The 25,256-nt window shown below is 30.8% G+C and overlaps 4 protein-coding genes across 4 annotated transcripts in view; 2 read left to right on the top strand and 2 right to left on the bottom strand.

Moving 5' to 3' along the window:
* Psgef (Protostome-specific GEF) overlaps window positions 1-2,114 on the top strand; it is a 29,422-nt gene extending 27,308 nt beyond the window's left edge. Inside the window, exons 14-16 of the mRNA XM_083105977.1 lie at window positions 67-288; window positions 557-899; window positions 1,851-2,114. Of these exons, the coding sequence (XP_082962103.1) occupies window positions 67-288; window positions 557-899; window positions 1,851-2,114 (829 nt within the window). The remainder of the gene's footprint in view (window positions 1-66; window positions 289-556; window positions 900-1,850) is intronic.
* The window catches only part of LOC145975411 (uncharacterized), a 61,103-nt gene extending 54,259 nt beyond the window's left edge, over window positions 1-6,844 (bottom strand). Inside the window, exon 1 of the mRNA XM_083105890.1 lies at window positions 6,409-6,844. The gene's annotated coding sequence lies outside the window, so the exon portion shown is untranslated. The remainder of the gene's footprint in view (window positions 1-6,408) is intronic.
* On the bottom strand, window positions 3,767-6,219 carry Mrpl30 (mitochondrial ribosomal protein L30). The gene is made up of 3 exons (XM_083105892.1): window positions 5,815-6,219; window positions 5,331-5,457; window positions 3,767-5,243 (listed from the first exon to the last, which is right to left on the bottom strand). The coding sequence occupies exons 1-3, from the start codon at window positions 5,946-5,948 to the stop codon at window positions 4,947-4,949; spliced, it is 558 nt and encodes a 185-aa protein (XP_082962018.1). The 5' UTR covers window positions 5,949-6,219; the 3' UTR covers window positions 3,767-4,946.
* A 16,672-nt stretch (window positions 6,845-23,516) lies between the features above and the next one.
* LOC145976231 (low density lipoprotein receptor adapter protein 1) overlaps window positions 23,517-25,256 on the top strand; it is a 65,844-nt gene continuing 64,104 nt past the window's right edge. The window contains exon 1 of the mRNA XM_083107292.1: window positions 23,517-23,772. Coding sequence (XP_082963418.1) covers window positions 23,730-23,772 — 43 coding nt within the window. The 5' untranslated portion in view covers window positions 23,517-23,729. The remainder of the gene's footprint in view (window positions 23,773-25,256) is intronic.

Genomic DNA, 25,256 nt, shown 5'->3' with positions numbered 1-25,256 from the left:
AAAAATGTAAGAGATAAAAATGATTGTCAACTTTAAGTGATTCTAATAACAAATTATCTATTTTAGATCGGGTTGTCCTACTCCACCATTACAGAGAGATCCGTTCTCCCCGTTACCTCCGAAAATTTCAGTTCTTCCACCGACTCCCGATCTCTGCACGAGATACAGATTGCGAAATGGATTGCACGATAGTCCGGGATGTAACAGCCCCAGTTACACGCCTGCGGATGGTAACACTGAAGATGGTAGCGAAGACGACCTCGATTGTGACGGAGAACCTCCTTATAGGTATAATAAATTATTATCAACACTAATATCTTTAAATTCAATAATTTGTTAATTAGAAACAAAAACTGGAAACTTAAATTTAAAAAACTTGTCGAGTTTACTTGATTATAAATAAGACATACGAAATGAATTACTGCCTTTATCGATTAATGATGCATTCGATCTAAAAATTAATTACTTTTAATTACTTTCTTTTTTATCTATTCACTCTTCTTAATTGAAATCTAATTAGTTCGATTTCTACACTTCTAACGATCATTTTGCACAGAGCTCTGAGGCGATTCGGTACGATGAGCAGTCTGGATCAAGATGACGAGTTGGACGAGCAGGGAGAAGATGACAATCGGGACTTGGAGTCACCGCCGTCTGGTTTGAGAGCGTGGACCGCCCGAGCGAGCAGTTATGTCGTCAGCAAGATGGTTTTATTAGAACAGCTTAGCGAGGGTGTCGGTGGTTACCTTCTTCAACCACCAGTACCCCCGGAGCGAACTGAGTTTTCATTAGATCCGAATGACGAGGAGGGTACCACGTCCGGGGCTACTTCCGGCGACGACATATGGGGTACGCCGACTTCCGGTGGACCGGACGACGAGAGTTTCACCGTCAACTCGGTAATAATATTTGAGACTATGATACATGAATATTCGCATCCGAACGTAATAGCTGAAGCTTGAAAGCACAGTGAAACAAGTTCCGACGCTGCGAGGAATTTTATCGCGTATCAAGCGATTGAAGAATTTATTTCCATAAATAAATTCATATATTTTAGAAAATTGAATTATATGTATACGAGATTATATATATATATATATATATATATATATACAAAACTATGTATAATAATTTATCAAAAATTCCATATTTAAAGATAAAGATTTAAAATAATTTATAAAGATATGTATATATAGATATTTTATAATTCGTATAAATTGCAATTTTTTTTATTTTTAAAATATTTTTATATCTTTTATATTTTTATAGCTTTTTCTTATACTCGTGGAATCAAATTTGTAAATATTTATAATTGGATTGCTTGATACGTGTCACTATTTTTATATAAGCTTGCTTGAAAATGACGTAATAGCTTCAAAGTAATTCATTAATTCACTTAAATTGCACTTCACATTGAATGTAAAAATTATAAATACATTTTATATGCATACACATATATTAGACTTAAATTAAAACCGATTGCAGAGTTTAATGCACAATATATATACGTATGCACAAGCGTAATACACGATAATACTATCGTATAAATTATACCAAGTAATCTTAGCATTCAAAGTGATCTATGCAAGAGTATTATTCCGAGGATTATGGCTCGTATTTATTTCCCACATCTTTTAGTTGAATGTATAATCCTTAATATATCACGACTGTTATTTGAGACAGATAAAATCTTTCTCTCGATACATAGACATCCACGGGAATGCAGCGTAACATATTATACGTACAAGATAGCACGTAAGCTTCGCACGCTTGCCTGCATGACGAACGCTTGCCTTCTGTTTCTCTTTTTGCAAAGAATCACTAGCCCGAGCTGTGCCTGACTTCCTTAGCCACCGCCAAACGGCTGCAGCAGCGGCGGCGCGGTGGTGAACACCGGCGAGGACAATTACGGCCTAAACCTGTCGGCGGACGACGCCGATCAGGAGTCGGAGAACGAGGATTGCTCGCTGCCGGAGCTGAGCATGGATCAGCTGCTGGGCGGCGGCGGTAGTCTAGGTTCGTTGCGCTGCTTCCTGGGTAGGAGGCGGCTGGAGCCGCTGCCGGAAGAGGAGGACTCGCCCGGCAGCGGCAAGCACCAGGTTGGATGGTGGTGACAGAGGTTTCAAACGACGTCCAAGTCGAGCGTCGGTGGTAGTGCGGAAGAACGCGATCGCGTCTTTACCAAGCTGAACCAGGAGGACGAGGAGTTTCGCCGCAAGATCGTCGACCTGCACCGCAAACTATCGGATGTGGACGCGGACGTAAATTATGAGCCGGAAGCGACCGGTTCTCCCGGCTCCAAGAGTTCCAGGGAGGCTGAACGGTTGAGAGAATTGGAAGCTGTTGCGAGAAGAGCGGAAGAGACGAATTCCCGTAACGTCGAGGAGATGAACGCGGAGAAGAGACGAGAAGCGATGCAAAGGGAGGATTTTATCGAAGCAAGCGACAAGAGAAGACAGAGAAGTAAAAGACAGATCGAACAGCTGAGGCGGTCAAAAAGATTCGAAGAAGACTTCGATGATCAGAATAGTACGAGTCCATCCAGCAGTGGCGAGACGAACTTTCTGAATAGATTAAGGCTAAAAAGACGGAGCATGAAGCTGCTCAGTTTTCTGAGCGGAAAAGCGGCGGATCGCTCGCAGGAGGAAAGGGCAGCGCGATTGTTGAGAATGTACATGCCAGACAAGGGAGGCTCTAGAACGACGCAGAATACAATCTCTATTCATCACACGTCGAGAGATCGGCGTTTTTGGAAACTGCGCAATCGAAGACGAACCAATTCCGCGTAAATTTACAAGAGCTGTGATGTAGATGACGGTTTACTCATGAATCACTTGTTATTATGCAGTGGAAAGATAAAAAAAAAATCGTTGGAAAAATCATCTTTACAATGAAATATGATTATGCAATAATTTTATAAAAATTTAATTAAAATTACAAACAAAATGTAATGTTAGCGGTTAATTTAATTCAAAATGTTAAATTCATTATATCACTTATTAAAACCGTATCAAATTAGAGTGTGCGCACATACACAGAGGATACGGTTTTAATAAGTGATATAATGAATTTAACATTTTGAATTAAATTAACCGCTATATATATATATATATATATATATATATATATATATATAAAAAATGTATATGTATATAACTAATAATTAAATATATATGTATATAATATATATTTCAATATATTAATAATCAAATTATATACATACATATTTATATAACTAATAATTAAATATATGTATATTTAGTTATATATACATATATTTAATTATTAGTTTAATTATATTAGTATAATATTATTGTTATTATATTAAGAATATTAATATTACTAATCAGGGATAATGATATTAATATGACAGATGATAATTGATTGCAAATATGCAAATATATCTAAATATGGCGCTATAAGGATTTAATAAGATTTGACACATGAGTGAACCGTCATTAAAAAATCGTATCGTTAAAAAGAAAGAGATAGCAAAAAACACAGAAATAAAAGAGGACGGCAATCACTGTCTCTCCATTACTAGGACTTCCAAAACATTCGCGTTACTGAGACTTTTTAAATTCCGCTCGAGCATGTACAAGATCGAAATTGTTTTCATAGAGCGGTAGTAGTGAATACGAATAGCTGACATTAGGTTTAATTACAATTTCAATCTAGTTCACTTCTTAGCATCGCAAAGGCGTAAGATTCGCAGAGCGCCCTTTATCAATGGTGACGAAGGTAATTCCAGAATTAGTCAGTCGAGTGCGGTTTCAGAATCGCGTTATTAGTGTATTTGCTAATTTCGGAAAGACAGGACGTCCTCTGGACACGGCCTAGTGGATCGTTTCCGAATCATTCGACAACAGTCGAGATCGGCGAATCTCGCTCGCGAAGTTTAGACTTTTTCTGAAATTCTACTCTTTTTTTTGAAACACTATCTCTAGGTCCGCACGACTGACCCAAAGCGGCACTCATCTTTCACTTATTATACTGAGTGACTCGCAATAAGGTATGCTAATATCTTAGGCGGCATTAGAATCACTTTGCGTCAGAGTTGAAATAAATGTGAATCGATTTTAAAGTCAATGTAACAATAACATAATCTTAAATTTAATTTAAGATTATATTATTATTATAGCTCTCTGTCAGACTATCATACAATATCATTTATATGCAATCTTAAAAAAAAATTTAATTTAAAATTATATTATTAAAATCGAATACATATTTATTTGAACTTTTTGACTAGAGTGAATCAAAAAATCGATTGAGATAATGAAATCTTATTGCAAGGCATCTTATAGAGATATCTTGCTCTTGCCTATAAAGTGTCTCATTCACCACAGATATGCAAAAGACTCCAATACAATTAAAAATCTATTTTAACAAGAAATTGAAAGTATTATTTATATTTTAATTTATTAATAATCATTACAATATTAAATATCTTATGGATTAAACAAGAAATTTCTTTTAATAGTAAGTTAAGATTAATTGGGAAATTTTATGAGACTCTGGGCATATGGGACACTTTAAATAAATTAAGAATTAAATACTAAAATTTTAACATTATTGTTAGTAGGTTGTAAACCGGTCGATCGACCGCATATGCAAAATATAAATAAACTATATTATTTGTTCAACTGTTTACTTTCATACTTCTTGAAATGCAAAGTTATTGTTATTTTTGCATATTACTTTTATATATTTTTCATAGCATGTTCTTATTATATAATCGACACCGTGTACTCTTTGCTATATGATACAAGATATTTTTCTCAGTTGAAAAGAAATAAAGCTTTTTCTCAGTTAAAAAGAAATTGCCAAGGATTATTAAGAAAATATTTAAGATTGCCTAGATTTATACATATATATATATATATATATATATGTATCAATAATTTTAATACAACAAAATTATTTATTACATTTAGCATTTTGTTTCAAGCCAAAGGACGCCCTTCTAACCATTTATGTCTCAATTTTTCTTGAATAATATCACGATTCAATTTTTTTGGATCATTTACAAACTTTTTTAAAGCTTCTTCGCGAGCAGGATCTACTTTTGGTACAACGGAAAATGTACCATTTTCATGTAAATATGTGCCATTTATATCATCTGGGGTTGGCAGTTTATCAGGTAACTTTATAGGAACAATCTTTACCAGATGTTTCACCTTCCAGAGCATAGCACAAATATTTGGTGTGTTTTTGAGGATAGATGGATTGTTGACGTGGTTCTGTAAAGATGACAATTATATGAATAAAAATTTATCAAACATATGTATATTATCATACTATTCTTTATAGCCTATAACTATGACTACCTCATCTTTAAATCCAAGATTATTAAGTATTTTTTTCTCCCAATGAGGATTACCCTTAAAAGGTTTTACTCGTCTCACCAATAAAAGTTTACTCGGTTGAATTGGAGGGTCAACATGATCTGGTTTTCTACAAATATATGTTTTTGAATACCCCAATTAATAATTATAACTATAAGATGTATTAATCACACGTTCATTGCCTTGATTCTTTTGGTTTCATACAAAATTAATATATATTATAAATTTTAAAATTTCCTATATTTATCTTTAAAGTGTTTAAAGGCAATTTATTTTAAAAACTAAATTTAGAATATACGTATATATTCTGTATTTAATATGTCAAAAATTAATTTGCAATATTGATTTACAATTTCTTTATAATTTATATACATTACTTATACAATAAATATATCGTTTCTCACAAATTTTGACTGACAAAAATGTTCTTAAAAGGATTAACGAGTCTTGTAACAATCTCACCTACCTTGGAAAGTATCTAATAAGTCCATACTTTTTACCCTCTAGATTACCTTCTGAATCTTTCCATTGTATTCTTCGTCTTATCTCATTTGAATAATAACGTGAAAAATTAAAGAAAACTGCCGCCCGAGATGTCATATTATAATCACAAGCTACAAATAAATCTTGAAAAGATGTAGACGTAACTTGTATAGGTTAGATCAAGCTTGCTTTTTAACTGAATCAATAGCCAAATTGCACCACTATATTGATCTAACGATTACAATTACCCAAATAAACTTTGCGATTATTTATGCAGACTATCTCTTTCACTTTATCTCTTATTTAATAATTGTAATATCGTATACGTGATCGATTATACTAGTTTTTTCGTTATAGGTTATACATGCCATTGAGTAAACGAGCGACACCATGCAAGCATAACAAAACTTCGTATACAGAATTTATTTTACCAACCATAGATAATTAACAAGTCATGATCAGAATAAAATAACGCACGCGACGTATATTGATAAAAAAGTATGTAATTAAAAGTATATAAATAAAAGCGCAATAATTATGCGATGACAGAATAGATACAATGACAGAATTTACTCACGTGCCGATGTAAATCTCGCATCCTGTCTCGCATCCCCATAATTCTCTCGCATCCCGCTCCCTTGTCCATTCCGGATATTCACTCGCGCATGTATGGGTCGATCGCGGAAAAACTAATTACACCCGCACAGCCACTAATTACGATCGCTCGTTATTTTGCACGACACTCCCGACGTTTATTGCACGCGCGATCCGCTTCGGACGGATATAAATCATGGCGAGTCGCCATGACTTTCGACATTCGTTAGAAGGCGCGCGAATGCGTCCGATGAATATACTCGAGCGAAAAATTCCCACCGATTTCTCTCGCATGTCCATAAGATGAGAATATACATTAATTGCAGATAGACGATAATATACATTAATTGCAGATAGACGAGAATATATATTAATTGCACTCGCGTACCTTGATCCGCGAATCCACTCGATGCTTTCGATTCGCAGACGATCGGATGACAGCGTTTTGACGAACGAAATACCTCGAATCGCTGTCAATCGCGTTGACTGACACTTCATGACGATGTCACCACTGACGCGACGATTTTTGACGTTCGATCGAACGCGAGATAAACTCCCGATGAAAAGAGTCAACGGAAAATGCACAACACTTGCCTTCGAATATCTCGAAACTTCGCGAAATTAGCTGACTACGCGAGTCGTGGAGCATCTGATCGCGTGATTGAAAAGTGCGCGATGCACCTCCAATTTGAATCGCCATTAGTGCAGTATATTCAAACATGATGTATTATTAATTTAGATGGTTAATTAGTATAATTACTCGATAATTTAATCGTATATAATAATTATATTTTGATACAATTAATAATCATATTAATATTTTAATCTTGCTTGTACTCAAATATGTGACAATAATTAATTACTAGTTTATACTAGTTATTATCACTAGACATATTATTATACGAGATTAAAAGTTGTATATTACACATATAAAAGTTATTATATTATATTATACGTATCAAATACAAATATAATAAACCGAGGCAAGAGAGAGTGTACAAAAAGACGATAATAGTTTTTTATTGTCCGGAGCGTCGCGGGCCGTTAATCTATTTTTGTTTTGATTCTGACAGTGTGACTCATGGCAGCCACGCTAGCGCGTGACGTCACGTTACGTCAGAGTCTCGAAGCCAGCGGACTATGGCAAGGTCGCTCCGCGTTTTTTCGCGGTCAGAGTGAATTCTGCACGCGTGTCGAGCAGCAGGGTATGTCGAATGAAAAGACGAACGAGTGCCGAGTGAGTAGATTCTCCGATTAATCGAGGTATTATAACGCGATCATTCATCCGTTCGTTTTTCGACAGCTTCTCGCGACTCGTTTAGTGTTGCTCGTGAAGTTGCCTGGTATATCGAGTCTTTCTTGAATACGTGACTACGTGAGTAAATAGAAAATATATACGAAAGTGCGAGCTTGAATTTGAATCGTCAATTTTACGATATATTCGAGAAAACAGATTATTATATATTATTCACAGATGATTAATTAGTATTGTTCAATGTTTATAATAATTTATTCTTCAATACAATTAATATCTAACATCTAATAATTCATAGCGTATTAATATTTCATGTACTATTCGTCCTACAATATTATTGCGAAGAGACTGAAAGAATTGGTACAATACATACGTATAACACGGAATATTATACATAATATTGGAAAAAGTATATAATGTGGTATGGCAATAGGTTTTTGCTACTCGATTCGTCGCCGGCATCAGTCTGTTTTTGTTTTGATTCTGGCGGTTATTCAAGCGCTCGACGCGATGTTAGCCGCGTGACGTCACATTACTTGAAAGTCTCGTAATCAGTGGACGTGTGCAAGATCGCTCCGCGTTTTCGCACATTTTTTCGCGACGAATGTGAATTTTACGCGTGTGCGAGCAGTAGATATATCGAATGAAAGGACGAGCGAGTGCCGGATGAATAGATTTTCGAATTGATCGAGGTTTATTGACGATTTATTGCGGCTCGTTCGACGACTTCTTGGGATTCGTGAAGTTGCCGCTGATTATTTCGTCGTGTCGTATGTCGGGAAAGGACGGGTAATCATTTTCATATTGTAATCATTCTCACTTTGACGAATCGTGCGTGTAATATGTGTCGATTAATTAGTGCGTACGATCGTAAACAGCCGCGATTTTTCTTCGATCAATTCTATTCCTGCGCGAGTGAATATCCCGAAAGAGAAATTCCAAAACAGCCGGCAAAGTTGCAATAATGACTACGTACATTAGCTGGTGAGTAAATTTATTTATATAATTATTTTATTTTTAATATTATACGTATATATACAATTAATCGATTGATTTTTTACGATTTTATTCTTTCACAATTTTTACGCATTTTTATATATCAAGTACTTATTCATGTATTAAATTATTATTAAAATAATATAATAAATATATGTAATATATATATATATATATATATATATATATATATATATATATATATAAATTTCGTACATTAAATAATGAAAAATAATAATCAAGCAATCCTTTTGTACAAATAAAATTTTAACTATTTGAATAATTTTCATAATTTTGATATGTAACGTAAATTAATAACCATAAATTTTATACAAAATATAACGATAATTCATAATAATAATGTAAAAATAATTATTCCATTATAATATAATTTTTATATCATTAAATATAATATTAAATATAATATTAAATATCATTTTTATATCATTAAATATAATTATAATGGAAAATTGCGTCATTATTTTAACATTTTTATTATGAATTATTATTACATTTTATACAAAATTTATGGTCGTTAATTTACGTTATTGTATTATTTACGTATAAAAATTATGAAGATTGTTGAAATGATTAAAATTTTATTTGTTCAAAAAGACCTTTCTTGATTATTATTTTCAATGAAATTTAAACTACTTTTTCTATCGTTAGTGTAATATAAAAGTAATAATCATAATATTTATATTATTTTTGTGCCATTTGAAGAAAAATGTGACAATTATTTTTCGCAATAATTTCATCCACGCATATTATTTAATCCACCACGAGATATTATTTAATCATTATTTTAATATTTTGCTGTTATGTATATGTAATAGGTGTGTACTTTCAAGATGGGTTCGTGCAATTTCAATCGAATAAAAACTCGTAGAGCAGCGGTGGCCGTCAGCCAGCTCTTTTCGCGAAGAAAACAACTTCGGTCGTTGGGGAGAGAAGAGATGCGAAATATCCCACAGCGGTAAGTCCGACTTGAGTTTGAAAGTTTCTCATGGAAACTCATTTCCGCGAGGGCGATGGAACCCGCCTAAGGGGTTCGTAGCTCTGACAAAAAAATAAGAGAGAGAAAGAGAGAGAAGAGGGGAAAAAATGCGAAAAAATTTCACGCGGGCGAAAAACGAGCGCATCTACATTTCGTAGCGTGTCTTAATGAACTATGTACATGTATATCGTATATGAGAGAAACATAAGTACAAAGCTTTTATTTCGTGACTTTTCTTCTTGCAATATTATATTTACGTATATACAAAATCCTATAAATATACAAAATATAATTTATATACAAAAATAGAAAAAACAAAAAAGAAATTAAATTATATATACATACATTATTTTGTGGAATTACTATGTTCCTATTTCATTGTTTGCTTTAAATAAAAATAATTGCCTTGAAATATTTTTATCTTAATTTTAAAGTTTTTTTGAAATATCTTAATTTCTTAGATAAAAAAATAAAGAGTATTGCATCTTTTAAGAAATAATTATTTTTTTCTATTTAGATAGTTTATAATTTTTTGACAAAACAAATACACAATAACTTTACTATTATAAGGCTATAATAATATTGCTTTAAAAAACTCTTATAAAAATTCCACATTTTAAATCTACAATATTTTAGTGCATATATGTATAAAAGAATATAAAACATTTCTCATCTTTGTTTCTGAAAAAAAGACAACTATTTTTATTTTTATTTTTTCCCATTATTGGAAATATCATTTTACTGCGTACACAGATAAGTGAAAAGACGGTCTTGCGATCACAAGTTACGATATTGCTTTAAAAGTTCCTAATTGGATCCTTGAACTATTTTAATTCAAGTATCAGAATATACAAAATATTTTTCATGTCTGAAAATATAACTATAATTTTCATTTATATTTCTCCTCCATTGGAGACAAGATATTACAAACTTCTGTGTAAAACCCTTAGAGAATCGTATTTTCTCGCTTTTCTATCTTTTTTCTCTCGTTGGAGAGCCCTGATATTATGAGTAATATGCGATGCACAGCTCATTATCGCAGTTTGCCATAAAAGCGATACATCGTGGTTGGCAGCCGACACGTTGTTATCGCGGTATTATATATCGTTTGAAAGTAATTTGGTGTTTCCCTCATTTTTAACTATTCAAGCGATAATTGAGTAGAATAAATGATTCGCGAAATTTTTTAAAATTTACATTTAACTATTAAATAAATTAAAATTAATTTAACGCCTTGCGTTGCGTGACAATTTTTTCCTGCGTTAACAGACAGAACAGGATTTTGTTAAAACTTTATCGGTTTTGAACTAAATATAATAAATGTATAAAATGCATTAATTAACATTAATTAACATTTTAATAAATTAAAATAATATATTCTGTCTTTCTCTCTTCCTTTCTGTTACATGTGATATATTTTCATTTCAAAATTAGTTGCTTATGATGTTAAAATATTATATCTTATTATATTTTTTTTCTTGATTTTAATAATGTTTTATTATTTGTATAATGTGTTACCAAAGCTTACAATAATTTAATACCGTAATAATAATCGAATATTTTTTAAAGACATTTAGAAATATTCTCAAAATTTTTATTTTTCCATTAAATTTTTATAAAAAATGTAATGTTTGGGTTTTTTTCAACTTAATTTTTATAATATTTTATTATTTATGTAGTATTATATAAAAATTATAACAATTAAATCTCCTGTGTGTATATGTCGAATGTTGTAGAAAAATTTAGAAACGTAGAAATTTTCTTAAAAAAATTTTTTTAATTATAAATATTATAAAGAAACTTTCCAAGAAATATATTATACTTTAAATATTATAAAGAAACTTTCCAAGAAATATATTATACAACAAATATATTATACTTTTATAAAGAGTAAAATATATATTTTTTTATAAAAAATATATACAGATTTTTTTCTCGATTCTTGTTTTTCATAATGATTTAATTTATATAATAAAAGTTATCAAAAATAACAATTAGTAATTTAAAATCATAGTAATAGTAGTCTTTTTAAAGAATTTTAATGTTTTCATAAAAAAGAAAACTTTCAAAATTATAAATATTATGAAGAAAGAGATTTTTCCCCAAAAAATATTACACTTATTAAAAGTAAAATATTCTTTTATAAAAATTATGTATGCTCACTTTTTTCAATTTTTAATTTTTGTTTTTTTTTATTATTTATGTGATCTGTCAAAAACCACAGTAGTGGTCAATACTACAATAGTGGTCGACTCGATCTAAAAGCTTTGTTCGAAACGTCAGCACATTCACGTTTGAATTATTTTTATAGGATGTGAAAGTCATAGAAAGTTAACTGTATTCGTGCGATCGTTGCACATCGCACAATAATGCTAGCTTTGCAAACTATAGGCGGATTAAAAAAAATTTTACCGAAAACGCTCGCGCGCCTGTTCGCACGCGAAAACACATGAGACAACGCCACTTCGGGTTTTAACAGGGATATTTAACTAGTATATCGATTTTTGCCGCCGGTTCTAACGACGTGGTCGAAAACATCGTGCTTTTTAAAACGTCCATAAATCTCTCGACAGTAGTGGGCAGAAACCTGAAATCCATTTGTGACGATACTCATGTAATACATCGCGTATTCATGGCGATACAACGGTTCGCAGTTTCCGTTTCGGTGTATAAGATCACAAATGTTTCCATAATTGCATTATTGCAGTTATAATGAAACAATTTAAGAGAGAAAGAGTGTTATTCTCGGAGTAATAAACTTTAAACATTTAGATTGTTCGGAATAAAAATATACAAAGAATGTGTTATGAGATATTGAGCAATATAAAAATTTGCATACTAGTTTCCAATTAAAATATTCTAAATAAAAGTAATAAAATAGTTTTAAAAATTCGTAATAAAATATGTTTTAGCTTTTTAATTGATATGAAATAAGATGCGAAAATTGATATAATACACACACACACACACACACACACACACACACACACACACACACACACACACACACACACATATTATACACATAACGCAAAAAGTTTTCGTTTTATTTTTTATAAAAATAATGACTCTTTTTAGATGATGATTGAAATATTCAAATGATTTAGAGTACGTTAATCTTAACTATTTTTCATGGAAATATATTCATATTTTATTTATTATTTAAATTTTAATTTAAATACTAGTGATGTGTGCGTTTGAATATTCAGATTCGGGATTTGCGCTTTAGCAATACCACTTTAGCAAGAGTTCCATTTTAGCAACAACAACGGAATTATTCACTGAAATGCCACGCGTTACACGACTTGCCACTTATTTGTGATTAAAACGTCGATGAGATAGTGATTTATGGAAATCGGTATATATTTCTGCAATTTCATGGATGTAGTAAATTTTAATTGATGGGTCAAGTGAATCAAAACTTTGTAATATTAATAATATTTATATATTTTATATATTTTAAGATTGCGAATCATAATCTTCTAAGACACAATTTCACAATTTTGCTATAATTTTAAATATTGATATAATTATATGTAATTTGTGATCATATTAATTTACAATTGAATATATATATATGATATATAAATATAATATATAATTAATATATTAATATCATATAATTTGCAATTTTATAAACTTATAATTAATTATAAAAAATAATAATATATCATTTATTTATTTATTTAATTTTTGTTTAAAAAAAATTATCATTCTTTAAATGTTCATATTTTTTATTTTTTTGCGGAAGTATATGAGTTTTAAATTTTTAAATTTTCTCCTGACTTAAATCGCAATAGTGTTTATTCGTGGCAAATTTGAAACTTTTAAATCGATTACTTGTATTTTCAGAATAGACAGATATAAATAAACACAAAACTCTTTAATAGAATTCCATTAACATCCTATTTTTATCGTAATTTCGTAAACGTGAAATTATCGACAAGATAATAAATATAGAGCAAACTGATGGTCGTAAGGGTCGAATTTTGAATGATTTCTTCAAATGTATACCATGAAGAATTCGAAATTGTTGAAGCGGCAAAAGAGACAACTTTTCCATCTCGGAGGAAAATTACAGCGAGTAGCGTGCGCACAAAATGATCGGTCGACCTTCGATCATCTTTCATCTCCGATTACGTTCTCTTCCTTGCCTTGCATTTCTCACTTCTCTTTCGGTCCATTCCGGTAGGTAATCCTGTCAAGGATTTATCGTCGCATTTCTTTCGACATAATTTCGCGATTTGAGCTCTTCTCGGCTTATAACGATATTCCGGATGTAATTCAATCGCAATTGTAATGCGGTTTGCGGAGCGTGATAATCTCATTTCGAAGTGTATTGTGGACAATATTGTATAATATAGAGCGTCCCCAAGCGATGCACGATATTCGCATTCCTCCCATTAATTAATATTGCAACGTCGTCATCTGGAATTGTCATCATGGCTGCTACAATATTAAATTTATTTATTTTATTAATCTTTGATTATCTAAATATCAGCAAATCGTTATTAAATATTTATAATTTTTTATTTAGAGCGCTTTGAAGGCGAATTTTATAATCTTTTGGCCCTATATATATGTATATATATAAATTAGGTATTATATGAACAATCTATATAATTACACGTTTACATGCTGGACATTATCTTTATGTTTAAATCGCGCATTATACCATTCGCTCTCGTGAGAATTTCGAACCGATTGTCGCAGCGTGTTATGTGGGAAAATAAAAGAGAACTACGGACTGTCCGCGCGCCATTGTTGCGCTCGAAATATACTGTTATTTGGCCATCGTCCGCGAAACGAATGCGCATTACATTTTTACAGGAGTCTGGTATACGAGCGAGAGTTTATTTACGATATTGCGCGGTGGACTGCAAAAGGACACGTTGATTAAACAGTCTGATTAAATATGCTCATTATATCCACCTCCATTACATGGCACGTTCGCGCGCTCGCGCGAAGACAATTTAATTAATGTCACGCGAAAACACGGTGTCGGGTTTGTTGTTTCTGTGCTCGCTCGTTCGCTTGCTAAATTCAAACTTCGTAAATTTACTTTGCGAGAGGAAATCGTTATTTAAGATAGGTGCAACAAACTGTAATCGTCTCGCATATGTATTTTTTGTACATATGTTACGTCACACATTATCACATATAATGCTGTCACGATTTTATATTGGATTTTTATTATTAATACAAATAAAATGAAAATTAATACGCACACACACACATATACACATATACGAATTATATAATTTGCATTGTTACTATGCATGTTTTGAATATGCGAATATAATTGAGATTGTTCACTTGAGAGAGACGGAAATTTAACATATTTTAAATTAATTAAATTTTGTTGTTATAGTTTATATCGCGTAAGAAAAAAATGTCGTAAGCAAGGATGAAAGCGAGTTTTATTAATTGCATCATTCTCCCGGGCATGCAACATATAATTTCGCATGCGTATGTCCCTCGCGCCAAGGAATCGATCGAGCGTGTACCTATCAATTAGTTTAACTGCACTTTATGATCTCCATTCTGATGTTGTCAGCACGCATATAAAAGTGATCGCCACCTTTTTATAGAATGGAAAAAAATCGCACTTGTCGCCTGTCAGTGTTGGCATGGAAAACCGATCGTGAACAATAGGTCGAATAGTATAGAGGGTGTGTCTCAACCAATATTGAACGCATTCTCGGTTTTTGCGGTGTCTGCTATGAGATAAATCGAGAACAATTGTATTATGTAATTGTAATGCACGCTATTGAAATTTCAATAGTTAATTTGAATAGTTAATTCAACATCTTTAAAAAAAACAAATAAATAAATATATAAATTTTTATATATAGTCAATCGTCATAGTGTGATAAAGATTTCAATAATTAAAATATTTATTAAATTTGTATTTGAATTTGTATTTAAATATAAAAAAATATAAAAAATAGCATTGTGAATAACTTTATGTAAGCGAGGTTTCTTTTAAAGAAGCATTTTCGAAAGTATTTTTAATTTTTTCTGAATTATTATATTCTGAAGTATTTTCCAAATATGTACCTTAAATAAAGAAGCAATTTGCTTAAAGAAACTGCATTAAAAAAATAGAAAAGATTTTTGAGATATAATAAGCATAAAGACCATGACACGAATAATTTTCGATTTAAGTATCTGAATAGACTAGTCGTGGTTGCCTTCAAGTGCACTCTGTAATTTCCGATTGATGACGGGCAATATTAGTATCGTATGTCGATATATTGAACTTTTGCGTGATAGCTCACCATATTCGAATATTAAAGTTTGCGTTGCCACGTGAATTGAGGTAAAAGTTTCTTTATTGAACATATGGTAAGGACAAGATGACGAAAGACTTCGATCCTTTACTAAATCGCAAAGATTTACTCATGTTTCTTCATCCATGTTCGTATAAACTAACGAAGGAAAGAAAAAATTAATGTTTGCTTAGAAATAAAATCTGTAGAGAATCAAATTGTGATATTTTTAATGATTAAAATGTATGAAAGTATTAGATGATTAAGTTAAAAATAAAAACAGATTATATTACAATATACTTAAAAAATTTTGAAGAAAAATAAATTAGAGAGGAATAAAAATCATATATATTGTATTCCGAGTGTCACTAAAAAAGGAAAATATATTACTTTCAGTGTTAGAGAAAAAATTTTATAAATTATATTTATTTTTGATACACGTAGAAATTTTTTTATAAAAATATAATAGAAAAAAAAATTCTTTATAAATCAATTGATATTACGATAAAAATTTATTTCTGCGCAAAGATTAAAGAATATCGCAATATAAATTTCCCGATGAATAAATGAACTTTGAGACAAATTACTCGAACGACTTGGAAAGGAAGTGGACGTGGTCGTAAGGTCGTCCAGAATTCATGTTCTCTCGGTTAATGGTTAATTGCGAGCTGGGCTCACGTAGGAGGGAGGAAATTAACACGAAGGCAACGGCATAACGAGCGAGTCGACGAGGCCGAACGCGAGCGAGTTAAAGCACTTTCGGATTCATAAAAGTCTACCCGACCCGTGTACATTTTTTCTTTCTTTTCTTTTGTCGTCGGGAACGTGTCGAGCGTTTCGAGACTTCTTTTTCACGAAAGATCGTTTTGCCATGGCAATTCGGGGAGTTTTCTTGTGTCAAAACTACGATAGACGACTTTAGCCCATGTTCTCATGCTGTGTATTGGCAACATTTTGAGAAATACATAAATTATTTATTATAAAATAGTCACGTATTTTTATTGCAAATCCAGTAAATCCGACTATGTAAATAGGAAATTTTCATGAAAATTTTCTTTAATCTGAATTTTTTTTATTTTTTTATTTTATTTTATTTTTTTATATTATTATTTTAATTGTAAAGCGTTACTTTTGTTATATTATTATTTTAATCATATATCATCAATTATAGTTTTATATTACAAAATTTAAAAGGGAAAAAATGTAGTGTAACATAATTCTTTTTCTTTATTACTTCAAATGCAATGTTTAATATTGGGATAAAATTGATTTCAGCGCTAAAAATTAACACCGATAAAAATACAGATTTAAAATATTCCTGGACTTTGCGAATACAGTATATTGTTTTATACGCTCGTCTTGATCATCCGTGCTCGTTATCTGTGATTTTAATTCCGGCTGATTTTACAAGATCGCTCAATTAAATCGCTAAAACTGATTGCCAAATTAAATTGCAATTAGTTAATTGCGTAGAGTGTTATCGAACTGTCCAGGGCAGAGAGCATGCTTCGCGAATGTCAAAAGATACATACGCAGATCGAAGCTTAGTTTTATAAATGAATCTCTTTTGTACATTCGCTTTATTTACAGTCATTAGTTTGAAATTAATAATAGGATAATATAAATATTTCTTTCAAAAGATTTAATTGATTATACAGTGCGTCAAATTTTGAAGATAATTTTTAAATAACAAATTTTATTAATTATTTAATGCTGAAAGTAAAAGGATTTTTATCACTTCAAAAAATAATAAATATGACAATATATTTGTCAAGTATTTATTCTTTATAATTAATATAAAACATTTATGTTTTTTAATTAACGTAAAACATTTATTCTTCTTGACGAGAAGTAATAAAGATTACGTACGCAAAAGAGCATAATAGGATGTAACCGTGCAATGAAAATTGATTGCTATCATTACCTTTATTAAGCTGCCTCTTTCCTTCATTGCCAAATAAAATCATATTATGTTATCAGATTTATATTATCAGAAAATTTAATTCTATTTAGTTTTATTTGTATTAATTTGTTGTAATTTGTAATTTAATTTCGTTGTTTGAACTATTTAGCAAGAATTCATATTCCAAACGAGGGAGAAAGATACATTATTACATTATTACATTACTATTAAATAAAGGAATATTTTGATGTAAAAAATGAGAGCAACACATTTTTCTAATTAACTTATTTAAATTTTTTTTACGCATTATTTATTGATGTTATACTGTACATTAAAATTAACAATTATATTGATATTCTAAAAATACTAAATATATGGTTTTATTACTATGTTTTTCATTATTTTTACTCTACACAAAGTGCAATGTAATACTTAATGCGTAGTAAATCTAATGGATAATGATACCTCAACAACATAATTTTAATTAATTTTTCCAAGTGATTTTTACATTATCTTGAGATCAATAAATTTTAGTATACTCAATATTCTTTTATTCAAGCTCTTTATAAATTTTTTATTGAGGAAAGAAAGGAAAAAAAATCTCTTAATATCAAGTTTAACTAATGTTTGCTAATTTTTGCGAATAAGAAAATTCGAATTAAAGCAAAATATCCGGATTAACATAAATAGCACTACATTTTTTGATAAGTGCGATTTTATTTGACAATGGTTGGGTAGTCAGCTTAATAGGAGTGTTATCATTCTATTTCGCTTATGTGAACGAATGCGACATGAAACACGTGTTTCAACCAGACAATATTCAAATTTCTCCTAACGAGAGTTCTAATGAAATCCGCGAGGGCCGTGCATATGATTTCTTCTCTCGACCTGGTAGAATAATCGCTGGTTTAACGCACGTTCGCAAGTGATTTGAGTTCCGGTCGGACCTGAATGTTAGTTTCTTTCCTTGCGAATTTTAATCGACTCCCAGTTCGCAAACGTGTACCAGAAGTTAGGTATGGAAAGGGCAAAGCCTTAACTTCGTCCCGGAACTGGATTTTCTCGAGAAACTTGAACTCATTTTCTATAAGCGATTCGATGCGGCGAAAAGACGCTGCGAGAGTTGCTTATTTTAAAAGCGTCGACAGAACGAGACGTTTTAACGATTATGAGAAAAAGTTTCGCTCCTATACAGATATTTGAAGAGAGTGCACTTCCTCCTCGTTGTCGAGTTTCATGTAATATCTCGTTTTCAAAGTGCAAATACATACTATAAATAAAAAAAATACTTAGATTTTAATTAAAATTAAGTATCTCTCTCTTTGAAAAATATTATGACAAGTTTATCATATTTAAAGCGTAGAATTATAATACATATTTAAAAAATGTTAATATTACATATTACATATAATACATATTTACATATAATTAAATATAAAAAAATATTAGATTTAACTTATGTGAATAAATTTATATCTTTTCTACCTACAAATTATGTATGTAAAAGTTTCAGAACTCATATTAAAAGTGTTAAATAAATTCATGTTATAATTATATACTCATAAGTTAGTTATAAACTACAAAAACATATTATGTATTCATGATTAAATACATATATATTTTATTCACAAACATCTCGTAATTATACTTTAATAACTGAAAAAAATAGATTGATAACGGAAAAAATAGATGATAGACATGTTTCTCTAATTAGTAGCACAAAATTTCTTCAACATTGTTCAATATTAATCTAAAGTGATGCTACACTTTAATCAAAAGCATATTTTGTAGAAAGTCTCGCTTCGTAAGCTCGACAAGTTTAAACTCAAGCACCTGTTTTCAACTAGAAATGTGACATCTGCTTCTCGTGTCCTTTCCTTACTAAGTTAATTATACTACCAAATTGCACTTTATGCTTATTTACAAGCGCTTTACCAAGTTTTGTACATCGAATCCAATGACGTATGTATTATGCAAATACATGAGACTTAAATTGCACGAATTTAAAATCTTTGAACCGGTAAATATCTCGTCATTAGATATCTACGATTTCTGGGTTTTAAGCTAGGGAAAAGCGCTTTTATAGAAATGCCGTGCTCGGACTGCTCGGTCAGGGACGCCTCTTTTCTGTTCCGTTTTGGTGCAACCTTTCGGGCTTGAACTTTCCGACAACTAACAAAGTCGCAACGGCAAGCTAATTGAGTTTTCCTGCCAATTATTCGCGGTCCCACCCAACAATTACTTTTATATTTGTCTCTCTCTCTCTCTCTCTCTCTCTCTCTCTCTTTTTCCCTTATTATCTTCGAGTTTCTTCTGTCGAGTTCGTGATTTTCGAGCGTCTGAAAGTCCGCTGTAAAGTAAACGGATCCACGAATATCCGAAGGATAGCGACCTAAGCTGACCTGACCACGGCTAACCATCTTACTAAAGACAGATAAGAGGAATCGAGATTGAAGCTGCGACTGCCGATGGAGCTGTTCAATTTCTGCTCCTTTTCTCTTTGCCTTTCTATTTACGTCGTAAGACGATTGCGTGGTTCTTGTCGAATCTTCTACTGAAGCGAATAATACGACGGCCGATGACAATTCTCAAGTTCTGAACGCTCAATAGATCGTATCGACATAAGACATAAGACATTTTGAATAGCCGATATCTAACTCTTTTCAAAAATAAAATCTTTCTCATTCAAAATAATCATTTTTTTATAAAAATAGAATTTTAAAAAATATATAAATTAATAAAAAATTATTATACAATTATAAAGGGAATCGAGTATGTTAAAAAATATGTTAAATGTATATATTAAATTATTTGTTTGCCAGCCAATTGTCAGTCAATATATAAGTTGCATCAGATAGATCCCGGTGTAAAATCGCAGAAGAAATCAGATATATTCAAAAATTACGTCATCCATTCGATTCATATCTGAATTTTACCTTTAATACCCCAGACAGCATTCATGTCCAAAAGATATCTAAAAGACGACTTAAAGACGTCTTTAAGACATCTTTTGGCCTTTTTGTGCTGTCTGGGACCTTTTTTTTGTCATCTATTGAAAAAAATAATTTTTAAACAGGTCTTCAGTGATTTTACATTTCATATGATTCAATACAATCGCAATAAATATCAAGAGAAAATAATGATTATTTTTTTTATGTGTAATTACTAATTTGAGTGATTTCTTAACTCTAACTATTGTTGATTCGTAGACGCATCAAAAAACGATGTGACGATTATTTATCCAAGCATATCTATCATGTGAGTCATTCGTTGGAAATAAAAGTCGAGAATTTAAATTTATTGCGTTGTTATATTTACGGCAAATTTTTTAATGATGTACTTATTGACTTGCATTTGTCTAACATAATTTCTTTAAACTAAACTTTTCGGTAATGTAATTCACATATCATTATCATTATTATTATTATTATTATTTCCGGATTGAGCTAGCGAAATAATATACACAAAAAAATTTATTTGCTGGATAAATCAGATAACAAAAATAATTAATACATGCATATATATAAAACGTGGAATAATACACAAATCGTGGAATCAAATAATCAAAGTTAATGAAAAGCCGTTATGTACCGAGCTGTTTATTAAAATTAATCAGAAATGCGAGAGAAACAAAATATTTCATAAAAGGGTAAAATTATTTCATAAAGCGTTATTCGACATAAAATAATATTTTGAATAATAAATTGACTGAAAACACCTTAATATTTGTTTATGTTGCATATGCGTGCGTATGTAGTATTCGCATAGCAGATAATAGTACAATCAATTCTATATGTTGTTCCTTTCATGCGATTATTTTTTATAAGTTAACAATTATTAGTTTTTATGATTAATCAACCCCGCGATTAAAGATTCGTAAATATATCAAGCTAGCAGCTATTTATCAAACAAATATTTTTAGAGAGAGCGTAATTTATTATATTTAGTATAAAAATCAGAATAATAGAAAATATTTCCGTTACATATTTATATTATTTATTTGAGTGATAATTACTTTTTAACGATTTGTGCATGCATTTCTTGTATTCATAATAAAAACAATTGATTTAATGTCTAAATAATTGTCTGTATATTGAAGAAAATAGGCATTCTCTCTCTCTCTCTCTCTCTCTCTCTCTCTCTCTCTCTCTCTCTCTCTTTCTCTCTTTCTCGCTCTCATAAATATATATATATATTAATATAATATATTAATCACAATATAATATATTTTATAATCTTGTACACATATAATATATAATATGTTTTATAATTAATATCTTATAGCGGCAAAACAAATGCATTATCGGCTTTTTTCCTCCGAAACTCTCTCAATGGATATACCTTGAAGTTGGTGGAAGGACTCAGTACCCAGAAGATTTATCCTAAAGAGGAAGCCAAGTATTTAAACGCGGTTAACGGTTTTTTAAGCCCTAAGATCCGTTTCATCGATATCTTTTTTCGGAAGTGCTGTGTAAAGTGTCGCGCGTCCAAGTATGAGAATGTCGTTTTAAGTATCTCGTTTCCAAGTGGAATATCGTCTAAAAAGTTTTGCGTTTAAGTGCGGGAGTGCCGTTCAAAGTGTCGCGCGTGTGAGTTAACAGACTGATGATCCTGGCGAACCTGATGATTTTGACAATCTGAGAGAGGAGGAGCAGACCTAGAAGGTATTGAGCACTGACGGAACAACTTTAGGGTAATTTATTATTTATATATTTGTTGTTATTCATTATCTGTTATTTATTAATTTAAATAATTTAACTAAAAGAATTATATATATAAACTTTTATGTAAAAGTTGTAATTCCATGTGTATACTTAAGAAGTGTATATTTAAGAAACATATTCTTTTTTATTTTATTATATATAAATATTTGTTTATATTATATTATATGGGGATCAAAATTTATGTATAATTTTATAATTTTTTGAAATATTGGTTGTTTTATGCTTTATTTTAATTTGAGTCATATATTTATATGTTACAGATCAACGTAGTTTCTCAATGTAATTAATTCTGCGCTGCTATGAATCGGCTTCGGGTGAGTGATAAATTTTTATTTTATGGTCAAAAAACGTCAAACGTATATATCCTTATTTTTTATTTTTATTTAATTTTTTTATTTTTTAATTTTATTGCAACTTTTTTGTGTATTTGGCATATCTTTTATCTTTTATTTTTTGATATCCCGATTATATTTAAATAATTTAAATTCTATAAATTAATTTTATATAAATCTTTATTTCTGTTATTAAAGTAGGGGAACAGACTAAAAGATTTTTATAAAGATATATAATTGTGACAATATCTTTATAAAAATATCTTTTATAAAGATAAAATATAAAGATAAAGTATTGAAGAAATATATATTAATATCTTTTTATGTATTAAATCGGAAAATCCTAAATAATGTGAATCTGTTAACATTATTTTCGCAATTTCGAAAGCTTAGTCTTAAGTAAAGTTTATTTTTGATAAAAAATTACAAAAATAACTATCAATCACATTGAAAAATATCTTTTTATTAGCATTGTATTATTCTCGGTGCAAAACGTGCTTGTAGCGATTGTCGATCGAGATCGCGGCGTGAAAAGAGGGGAGAAGGGGGGATAAGTAAAAATGTGACGTAACGCGTATAAGTCCGCCGCGGGGGAGAAGTGGTAAACTTCATGAGAGCGTGCGATGCACATACGCGTCATACGCGCGCCAAGCAACACACGGGCATTTTCAGGATCGTCGTCTTCCATTTATTGCGTCTTGCAATCTCATCAGTCGGTGAACGTGGTTCGTAAATAGCAATCGATCGTACATCGAGATTATTTCAACGACGGACGTAACGCTGAAATTTATAAAACGACAACGACGTCCAACATCGCGAGGGAACATGCCATTCTTTAAGAAGCTCCGTAGATTCTCCCGCCATAAAAGTAAGTCTTTCCTTACGAATTGTATGTTTTAAATATAGTTTGTGCGTAATTTCGTAATCTCATATTCTATATTTATATTCATTTAAAAATATCTGCTTATCTAGTTGTGATTTTTTCATCCAATCAATGCGAGAGTAAAGTTTAAAATTTGTTCTTACTTCTTGGTTAATCCTATCAATTAGATTTACATAAATTTACACACAAACTATTATATATATTTTCTTTGACTTATGAAGGGATTTATTATTATATTAATTTAAAAATTAATCATCTGACGTGAGAATATGTAATTCTGTTTATCCGATAGGATTTAAAAATTGTTGTACTCTCTCAAATTTTCTAAATTTAAAATTTTAGATAGGATGTATATTATTATTTTTTTATAATCTATCATAGAAATTTCTGTAATTTTATAGTTTTATTTCGGAATTTTAAATTTTCTTAATTATTATCTTAATGCCTCGTACGAGATCGCGTTTATCTTATTAGACTAATAAAAACTTATAGTACGGAGCTGATACATGCATGTTTATATGTGTTCGCTCTCTTATTCGTTACACAATATTGTCGATACAGTGCGCGGCGCTATTTCCTCGGTTCCCGTCTTTTGCTAAGTAGCACATCTCTTCGACTAAAGTCGTTCGTAATCGAATTTTGTCCCGGCCAGGAGAGATTCTCGAAGTGCAACGAAGCGACGGCGACCTTTAAGGACGCGCACTTCGATTCGAAGCTCCGTTGCCTTCGTCTTAACATAGTTTCGAACCCATCGGGACGTGTCGTTTCTTCAGGAAACAGCGAATCAGCATTCGCGGTGTAATTTGCGCGACGACGCGTTCAGCTGCCACCAAATGAAACAGTCCCGAGTGATGCGATTTTCTTTGCTAATTATCGCGCGCGAATCGGCATAATGATGTTACTTCGAAGACACGCGTTAATTGGAAATAATTGGGTAAAAAATTAAGCGAATTAATGATTACAATTATTTTAACGAATACAAAGTAGCTCAATATTATGATTATCGAGTAATAATCGAGGAATAATCATGATTAATATACAGTCTGAATTATTAGAGGTAACGATTAATTATTAACCATGTAATTTTCGAATATTATTCAATTAATTAATACCCGATTTAAGATTATTACAGTCAATCAATTAATATGTTATAACATATTACTTTATTGAGGCAGTATCTTTTAATGAAACGTTTTAAATGTCGAGAAGTAATTCCTAAATCGAGTATTTTTACACAATTCTTTGATACTGAAATATCATTTCGTTATTCAATGAAACGATATAAAATTTGATGAAATTTTAATAAGTTTTATTTCCGGTCGAACATTTGAAAAAGTAAAAATTATCAAACCTTTAATTTAGATTTAGCGCATTAAATGTTATTAGAAAGTTGCCGCATTATTATCTCGATATGATACAGCTATAATTTTATAAGCACAAAAATATCGTGTAATTTTCTTGCTTCGATT

Source organism: Camponotus vicinus, unplaced genomic scaffold (assembly GCF_025532165.1).
Source record: "Camponotus vicinus isolate PSW18456_S1 unplaced genomic scaffold, iyCamVici1.0 SCAF_8, whole genome shotgun sequence".
In the NCBI taxonomy this organism is placed as follows: domain Eukaryota; kingdom Metazoa; phylum Arthropoda; class Insecta; order Hymenoptera; family Formicidae; genus Camponotus; species Camponotus vicinus.
Note: the sequence above shows the minus strand (reverse complement) of the source record. Positions and strands in the feature narration are given on the sequence as shown.